A 10,003-nucleotide genomic window follows, 5' to 3' on the forward strand; every position below is an offset into this window, starting at 1 on the left:
TGTACCACTCTGTCATTACCTTAATGTACCACTCTGTCATTACCTTAATGTACAACTCTGTCATTACCTTAATGTACAACTCTGTCATTACCTTAATGTACAACCCTGTCATTACCTTAATGTACAACTCTGTCATTACCTTAATGTACAACCCTGTCATTACCTTAATGTACAACTCTGTCATTACCTTAATGTACAACCCTGTCATTACCTTAATGTACAACCCTGTCATTACCTTAATGTACAACCCTGTCATTACCTTAATGTACAACTCTGTCATTACCTTAATGTACAACCCTGTCATTACCTTAATGTACAACCCTGTCATTACCTTAATGTACAACTCTGTCATTACCTTAATGTACAACCCTGTCATTACCTTAATGTACAACCCTGTCATTACCTTAATGTACAACCCTGTCATTACCTTAATGTACAACTCTGTCATTACCTTAATGTACAACCCTGTCATTACCTTAATGTACAACTCTGTCATTACCTTAATGTACAACCCTGTCATTACCTTAATGTACCACTCTGTCATTACCTTAATGTACAACTCTGTCATTACCTTAATGTACAACCCTGTCATTACCTTAATGTACAACCCTGTCATTACCTTAATGTACAACTCTGTCATTACCTTAATGTACCACTCTGTCATTACCTTAATGTACAACTCTGTCATTACCTTAATGTACAACTCTGTCATTACCTTAATGTACAACCCTGTCATTACCTTAATGTACAACTCTGTCATTACCTTAATGTACAACCCTGTCATTACCTTAATGTACAACCCTGTCATTACCTTAATGTACAACCCTGTCATTACCTTAATGTACAACCCTGTCATTACCTTAATGTACAACTCTGTCATTACCTTAATGTACAACTCTGTCATTACCTTAATGTACAACCCTGTCATTACCTTAATGTACAACCCTGTCATTACCTTAATGTACAACCCTGTCATTACCTTAATGTACAACCCTGTCATTACCGTAATGTACAACCCTGTCATTACCTTAATGTACAACCCTGTTTCCAAATAGACTTGGGATGCTGCGTACAATATAAATGAAAACAGAATGCAACAGAATGATGTGCGAATCATTTAAGCCCTACAGAAAATAGTATATGTATATGTTGAAACTGAGACATTTTATTGTTTCTTGAACAATACACTGATCAGCCATAACATTACGACTGCTGACAGGTGAAGTAAATAACACTGATAATGTCCTTATCATGGCACCTGTCAGTGGGTGGGATATATTAGGCAGCAAGTGAACATTCTGTCATCAAAGTTGTGTCTTAATGTGTTAGAAGCCGGAAAAGTGGGGAAGCGTAAGGATCTGAGGGACTTTGACAAGGGCCAAATTGTAATGGCCAGACAACTGGGTCAGAGCATCTCCAAAACTACAGATCTTGTGGGGTGTTCCCGATCTGCAGTGGTCAGTCTATCAAAAGTGGACCAAGGAAGGAAAAGCGGTGAACCAGCGACAGGGTCATGGGTGGCCAAGGCTCATTGATGCACATGGGGAGTGAAGGCTGGCCCGTGTGGTCCGATCCTACAGATGAGCTACTGTAGCTCAAATAGCTGAAATAGTTAATGCTGGTACTGATAGAAAGGTGTCAGAACACACAGTGCATCACAGTTTGTTGCGTATGGGGCTGTGTAGCTGCAGACCAGTCAGGGTGCCCATGCTGACCCCTGTCCTCTGCCGAAAGCGCCTACAATGGACACCTGGGCATCAGAACTGGACCACAGAGCAATGGAAGAAGGTGGCCTGGTCTGATGTATTATGTTTTCTTTTACACCATGTGGTGTTGACTTTGAAACTTGAAGGATCTGCTGCTAACGCCTTGGTACCAGATACCACAGTACACCTTCAGAGATCCAGTGGAGTCCATGCCTTGACGGGTCAGGACCTAAACAATATTAAAAATAGTGCAACAATTTAAGAATAATGTTTCTCAATGTATAATTGTCCCCACACTAGTCCAGTCCCCAGCCAAATCACCAAATGTCAGCTGCCTTGTTGTGAATGTGGTCTTGACTCTGTCAACAGTTAATAGATAATCCAGGGATGCAGACATTTTTTATCCTGTTTACTATGATATAAAAGAGACAAAACCACATTTTCTGTTGTTTAAAGCTCTGTCTTCATCCCTGTCTCTGTCCCAGGTTGTCTTGGTAACAGTGTCTTGTCTCTATTCCAGGTTGTCTTGGTAACAGTGTCTTGTCTCTGTCCCAGGTTGTCTTGGTAACAGTGTCTTGTCTCTGTCCCAGGTGGTGTGTGGGAAGTGTTCTGAATTCCGGGCCCGTCTCCTCTACGACAACAACAGGGCCAACAGGGTGTGTATCGACTGCTACACCACTCTGGTGGGGGCACACCCCTCCCCTGCCTGCCTGACCAGCAGTGTCAGAAGACGCTCCATACTGGAGGTGTGTGACAAGATCCCGTCTGAACATCAATAATCCATCCCCCAAGCCCTTGAGGTCTATGACAGAGGAGTAATCCGATGGCGTTGTTGTCAGTGATAGTGATAGAACGCTATGTTTCAGTGACATAAGACTGCTATTACTTAACGCTGCGCTCTCTAATGCTGTGTGTGTTTGCGTTCTCTAACGCTGTGTGTGTGTGGTTTCTAATGCTGCGTGTATGTGTGGTCTCTAACGCTGTGTGTGTGTGTGTGTGTGGTCTCTAATGCTGTGTGTATTTGGGGTCTTTAACCCTGTGTGTGTATGTGTGGTTTCTAATGCTGTGTGTATGTGTGGTCTCTAACGCTGTGTGTGTGTGTGTGTGGTCTCTAATGCTGTGTGTATTTGGGGTCTTTAACACTGTGTGTGTGTGTGGTCTCTAATGCTGTGTGTATTTGCGGTCCCTAACACTGTGTGTGTGTGTGGTCTCTAATGCTGTGTGTATTTGCGGTCCCTAACGCTGTGTGTGTGTGTGGTCTCTAATGCTGTGTGTATTTGGGGTCTTTAACGCTGTGTGTGTGTGTGGTCTCTAATGCTGTGTGTATTTGCGGTCCCTAACACTGTGTGTGTGCGGTCTACAGAAACAAGCATCAGTCGCAGCAGAGAACAGTGTCATGTGTAGTTTCTTACATCACATGGAGAAGGGGGGAGGAAGAGGCTGGCAAAAGGCCTGGTTCATCATCCCAGAGAATGAACCACTGGTGCTCTACATATACGGGGCTCCTCAGGTCGGTTATGACCTTGTTATTACACCCCTAGTACTGTCGGTACACTGTTAACAGACTGTAATTACACTGATTGTAGAATGTTGTTGCACTGTTAGCAATTCATTATTACCCTGGTGGTAGACTGTTATTACACGTCAGTTCAATAATAAGTTATTTTTACGTTGTTGCTAAATGTTTTTTAACAAATGTCATTATTTCTTCATGTGATTGCTGTATGTTATTACATCTTATTAATGCATGCTATTACATACATGTAAATTCATGCATGTTATTACTAGATATTCTTACATAATCTTTATTATATATATATTATTACATAGGTATCCACCTACTGTTACCCTCCTTCACAGAACTGAAAGACTTTAAAGTTTATTAAAAGATGCCATTTAGCCAACATGTCAATCCATAGGAATTTACAGTCATGTGTAAATATTTAAGGAAGGGTTTTCATAATGGGATTTGAACTCACTATCCCCGTGGCGTTACAGGAGTTACAGACGACCCTTTCAGGAGGACGTGATTTGGATTTGAAACATTCATCCAGGTTTATCCTCTCTTGTTTGTTTCTGTGTTCCCAGGATGTCAAAGCCCAGCGCTCTGTCCCACTGATTGGCTTTGAGGTCTCACTTCCTGAGTCATGTGACCGGCTGGAACGCCGCTTTGCCTTCAAAATCAGCCAATCACACCTTACACTCTACTTCAGCGCAGATGGGGAGGAACTCCAGCGCCGCTGGATAGAGGTCCTATCACGTGCAGGGAGAGGGGAGGAGCTACAGGCTCATGGTTTAATCGCAGAGGCCCTAGAAGAGGAAGGGGAGGAGTCTGCCACTTTGGGAGAGAATACGTGATTGGTTAGGAGTACAGTCGGCATTACATCATCCGTTGTATACACTTACAACCCACGCACAGTTTAAAACGTACCCAGATACACACACGCAGATTCACATAGACATTCTCTCTCACACACACAGACACACACAGACACACACAGACACACACAGACACCGATTCAGACATGAAGATTCTCTTACTTACACACAGGTACATATACACATATTTTCTTTCACACACACACACACTTCTGTATGTAATGTCAGTGATCAGTCAGTTGCATGATAGTATCTACAGGTCAGTTTCTCTCAGTCCGTGTTTTGCTCATCTAGTGTTTGCAACAACAACAAAAACTGCCAAAAGTCAAGTTTCGCTCTCCTCCTCCCTACCCCGAAGAAGTACAGTATACAACAATGATGTGTGTTCCAGTGAATAGATTCCCCTTCAGTCAGACATTTACATTGTGTGTCACAGTGAATTGCTTCCCTCCGGGCAGACATTTTACAGTCATTCGTTCTGAGCCACAGAACACAGTGTTTCTCCCTGCCATCTCTCTCTATCATGCCAAATTGACGACGTGTTGTTTAGAATGTTGCGTGGTTGCCATGGTGTCTGGGTGTTCTGATAGTTCAGGTGTCTGGGAGTCAGTAACTGTCCAATTGGAGGAACAGAATAACTCCACCGAAGCCTGTTAGACACACTAGGGGTTGTGTCTCTGTTTGGATTGACTGTTTAGCTGATGGTTATCCAGTCAGTTATTTTTCTTCCTGATGCCATAAGATGTTCCTAAAGGGCTGAGCTGGACAGTGTTGGAAAGTGGCAATGGACCGGGGGCTAACAGAAACAGACAGACAGACAGACAGACAGACAGATGGCTGAGGAGTAGTGAACAGAAATCAAGATGTCTGCATGCTCCAGCGTCTCCCACCCACTCTCGTCTGCCCTGGGAAATGGTTTAATGTCTTACAGACTCCATGTTGAATACCTTCTTCAAACACTCTCCACGATCAGCTGTGTAGAATTTACTATATGGAATTTAAAACTGTCCCTATTTTTCCCACACACCTTTCTAGTTGTTTCCGGCGTAGACCTTAGAAAGTGTCTTCTCTGCATACAGGGTATTGCTACGTTACCACAGGAATTTTTTAAAAGACGGTTTAGAAAGATTCAAAATTCTGAATATTTTGAACTAATCTTAAATGAATTCACTCCAAGCCCATGGTATCTCAAGAACCAGAGACCAGCATTGAATAGAGGGATTTAACCAATCTTTAACTCAAAGCATTTGTAATTCAAAGCAGATATTTAGTGCCTGTCAGGATCTTTCTGACTCCCTAAAGCCGAACCTAAAATTAGCTCAGCACTCCCTTTGGTGCGAGACAACACTTTCCAACCGTCCCACCTAGTGGAGAAACCTAGTATTACAATCAGAGCCTCTACAGTGGATAGCAAAAGAGATCTCGTTCAGTTGGTCCTGGAGAGGATGTATAAATGTGTACACTAGTGGAATAGAGGACTGTCAAAAAACATTTGTTATCTTTAAACGTGGCAATATAGCTAAAGTTTGTTATTTCACAGGTTGTTTATGATGTAATAATGAACCCCTGCTAAGCTTTGAGAACATCTATGTTCATCCCAGATGATGTGTACAGGCTACAGTAGATGAGATCTGTGATTTGGTTGTGTGTGAGCGAGCGTGTTGTGTTTACAATAGAAAGAGAGAGGGGGGGGAGAAAGAATGTGAACGGATTTCAGAAAATGCTTGTGTTTGTATTATCAGTGTTATCTCTGACTTTAGGAGAGTGTTTTGATAGTTATTACAGAGAACAGAACTATATATATATGAAACAGCAGAAATGTGGGATAAAAGGTGTTTTGATGAATCAGGGTTATGTTTGTGTATGTTCATGATGCCAGTGAAACGATGGTTAGTAATGAAACATTTTAAATGCATTTGTATTGTAAATATAATTTATTTTCTTCCCGGACAACTTTTGTGGGTGAGGTGTAAGCCTATCAGTGTCATTGCTATCTTGTTGGTGTCTAGATTGGACTTGGCCACCTTTCAGATTTGCCTGAATGTCTGTATGACAGTTCTCCAGTTCATGTTTCCTAATCGGAATTAGCCCATTTTCTTATATGTTTGTGCTGTCATGCCAACTCGTCCATGTTAGACAGCACAAAGTGATCTGGGAACAGGCTAACCTGACACATTCTGTTTTTTTATTTTTATTTCACATCTCCTGAACTAGTAACTGATCAATGGGTGAACTCAAAGGTATATATTAAGAAACAGCTAAATAATTGTTGGACTGACGCTGTTTTGCTCTTCTTGCTCTTCATCTTGTGACAGAAACATTCATTAGTTTGACAGTTTCTCTGGAACCGACCGGATCAAACAAGATATAGGGTGTTGTGTGTAAATATGTATGTTCCCGTGTGAACTTGACTTGCCATCCGTTAAGCTTCTGCCAAGCCTGGTCTCAGACCTGTTTGTGCTGTCTTGCCAACTCTGCGACAATGGCCATGGCAGATTCAAAGACAGCGCAAACAGATGAGGCACCAGGCTACCATTTGCCCGCCCACTTCATGTGCCAAGAACACTGAATTAGAGTGTTGCTTTTCAATCCCTCTTCCCCGTGGTGACACATAGCACAGTGCCAGTAATGTTGTGGTTTTGGGGATTATCTGAAGAGTGTTTCCCAAAGGCGGCTGGTGGCACTTTCTTTGGGGAGGACGGGTTCATATTTGAGGTGGGGCCGGAATGAATGCTATCGAACACATCGCACCCGTGGTTTCTTGTGTGTTTGATATCATTCCATTTGTCGTCGGGAGTCGTCCTCCCCTCGCCAGCCTCTGTTGGCTTCTGCCCTACTGACAGTTCATTCAAGCCGCAGCATGGACCTGTCAACATGGCAAGACCTTCCAGGAGGTTTATACAATATTAGTATACTGGGACTATCTACTTCCTGTCAAGATGTCTCAAATCTTTACCATGGTAACTATTGCTACCATAGTAACCATGACAACATGCCTTAGAGAACACACTCGTACAGCTCCTCTGACATAGTCTGTCTTTGTCATGTTTTTACTCTATGTTACCTCTGCTTTTTGCCAAAGTACCGTACATTTGGGGACACAATGATACGATTGAGGTTCTCAGTCCATATTTATGTCTTTATTTGTGTGTCATAAATTTTTTTAATCTGTTGTATGTATTTATTACTTTTTATTTTTTTTACTCCGAATTACCTGCCTGGTATCCAAAAATATTTAAACTTCTGAGAAATTGCAATTCAACCATTTTGATTTCTTAAAGGACTGTGTATACTTCTAGAATATTCAGTAATTCTATCTATCTAGTTTGTACTTACCCTTGATGCATGATAGATTTTGATTAAATTTGGGTGTTTGTTTGTGTAGCAAAAATACCTGTGTTCTGTTGTTTACAAACAGCTCCAGCTCTGCTACAATTTCCCTGTGGAATACACTGCAGTTACTACCAGAAAGAAACATGAACGGCTTTGTTTTTTTAATTTTTAAAAGTTGTTATTTATAAACATTCATTGTCTGATTCTGTTTGTAACATAACATGTGAGGGCGTAAGGCGGGCTGCTGAACCAATCCAGTACAGCTACGGTTTGCCTGTGTGTGAACCTTCAATGCTACATGATTTTACAAACCACAAGGCTTTCCTGGAAATGTACAGGAACGTGCTGGAACATCCTGTGAACAGCAGTGAAACACCCCCGAACCAGCAAAAAGACACGAGAGTCTCTCAACCAGGGGTACAGTTTTATACACACGTCTTACCTGTTTTACTGTAACAATGGTGGCAGTGTAGACTTTTTCAGTGCAAACATGTACAAAAGTGTTACTTCAATGTTGAAGGGAGGCGTATATAGAAATATTACTTTATAGGTTTATACGCATTGTATGAGTGTTACTTTATGATGGATGAGACGGACAGACAGACGGACAGACAGACGGACAAACGGACAGACGGAAAGACAGACAGAAACACATATGGAAGCTGTGTCCAGTTAGCAGTTATGCACAAGTCTGCCTGACTGTCTGGCAGTACCTTGCATCTTGTTGTAAATTCCTCAAAGGCAGTGTCTGAATAGCACTCTATTCACTTAGTGAACAACTTGCCAATTCGACGCATGCTAATTCTCTGGTGAGGGGAAATGTAAAATGAACCGTGAGTACAGTACAAAGATCCTAGTCTTGTTCCAGTGAAACACAACAGCCTGGACACACAAAACACATTTGCAGACCTAAAAACATGCAATTGTAGCTTTTTCAAATATGTTATAGTCTTGCTAAGCCAAACGTCATAATGTGGCACAAATATTTCTTCTTTTTCGTGAATTACAAATCTGTATAGGTTTTATCGTCAACAGGAATGAGTATAACTGTTATTCTAATTGTTATTCTGATTATTGTTATTCCTATTAATAACATTAGTGGCAGGCCACTGGGTAACATTGTATGTCGAAATCCCAATGAAATCTGTGCAAGATGATGAAATGTTTATGAATTAAAAAAATAAATAAAACAAACCCTAGAGGTGTGGTGGTTGTCGCTTTACTGACAAACTGAGATTATTTATGGGTTCATCACTACATTTAATGTGCATCAAAGGTTTAATAAAGCAATTAACAGCAAATTGATCAACAAGTCAATCACAAGCAATATGTGGTGTGGAGTCTGGGGTCCAAGCTCCCGACTCCTGACCACACCTGACAATGGGACTTCACACCCGGCTTGATTGTCTGTCTGTGACCGTCCTTTTTGTCTTCCTCAACTACTGTCTAAACTACTGTCCTCTCATTAAAATAAGAAGAATACCAAAAAAATATTAACATATATGCCACTGTAATTCTTGTGATTTATTTAAATAAATATAAATATGAATATGCACATGACTATATATCCATAAATATTTTTCGACTAGTAGAACTACTGGGGGGAAAAAATACTCAGTGAAAAGAGTGTTCTGAGGTGCAGATTTGTGAGCTGTAAGCTTTGTGATGTCTGATGAAATCGTTTGGTAACTGCATAGAGACAGGTAGAGCACCATATTACCCCGGAACCAGTTTAAGCATGTCACATAAAACCTATACCGTTTTGAAGTCGTTAACAGGGTGAGAGTTTCTATAAGTTGAAATATGATCACATGATTTCATCCTGCCCATCTAATAAATGATGCTCATGAGCAAAAATGTCATGATCGTAGGTGGAGTAAAATCATCAATGGATTTATAGCGGTTTGTACAGACTGAAGATATTGTAGCAGATCGCACATTTCCCATCTTCTTTACCAATGTATATATTAAGTGGAATTCAAATGGAGATGGTCTTGATTCAATGTTGCTGCCCTTGATTTTAATTATCTCTTAGTTACAGCATATTGAAGCTCTGTGATGAAATGTTACTACAGTAGTTAGCTTATGGAAGGAACATAGCATGTATTGTTATATGTTAAAAGTTGTAATACTGCACAATCTTTAGCCATTTTACATCGTATTTTGACTAGCTAAAATCCAAAGCTGACTCATACTTCACTCAGCGAGGCCACTCGCATAGAATAAGAAGGTCACTCAACCTAATGCCAGTGTTAAATGGTTGTTGTGATGGGCTTACAAGCGATGTAACCAATTGGATTGGGGTCTGCTTCCACAGATCCCATAATGGGGTAGCGATGTAACGTGTCATCAATCTAAATCTATGGCTGATAGAGAAAACAACCCAAGACTGGCCTATCCAAATGCAGGATTCTCTCTAAGCAATGCTGTTGGCTGAATAACATTTCAGCCCTCCTACCAGTCCCGTTCATTGTACCCCTGGCTTGTCTGTCAAAGCTCGGCTGATCCTAAGTTGGGGGTTTACGTCAATGAGGATTTCCCCTTACGTTCACTTCCAGTAAGAGAAAGCTTAGTAGAATGATTTG

At 41.2% G+C, this 10,003-nt stretch overlaps 1 protein-coding gene across 2 annotated transcripts in view; it reads left to right on the forward strand.

The window, feature by feature from the left end:
* fgd1 (FYVE, RhoGEF and PH domain containing 1) overlaps positions 1-8,612 on the forward strand; it is a 65,628-nt gene extending 57,016 nt beyond the window's left edge. For both annotated transcript variants that reach the window (XM_013136228.3, XM_034296009.1), the window contains exons 15-17: positions 2,297-2,452; positions 3,070-3,216; positions 3,795-8,612. In XM_013136228.3, coding sequence (XP_012991682.3) covers positions 2,297-2,452; positions 3,070-3,216; positions 3,795-4,064 — 573 coding nt within the window. In that variant the 3' untranslated portion in view covers positions 4,065-8,612. The remainder of the gene's footprint in view (positions 1-2,296; positions 2,453-3,069; positions 3,217-3,794) is intronic.
* Positions 8,613-10,003: the final 1,391 nt, after the last annotated feature.

The sequence above is a fragment of the Esox lucius genome, chromosome 12 (assembly GCF_011004845.1).
Source record: "Esox lucius isolate fEsoLuc1 chromosome 12, fEsoLuc1.pri, whole genome shotgun sequence".
Lineage (NCBI taxonomy): Eukaryota > Metazoa > Chordata > Actinopteri > Esociformes > Esocidae > Esox > Esox lucius.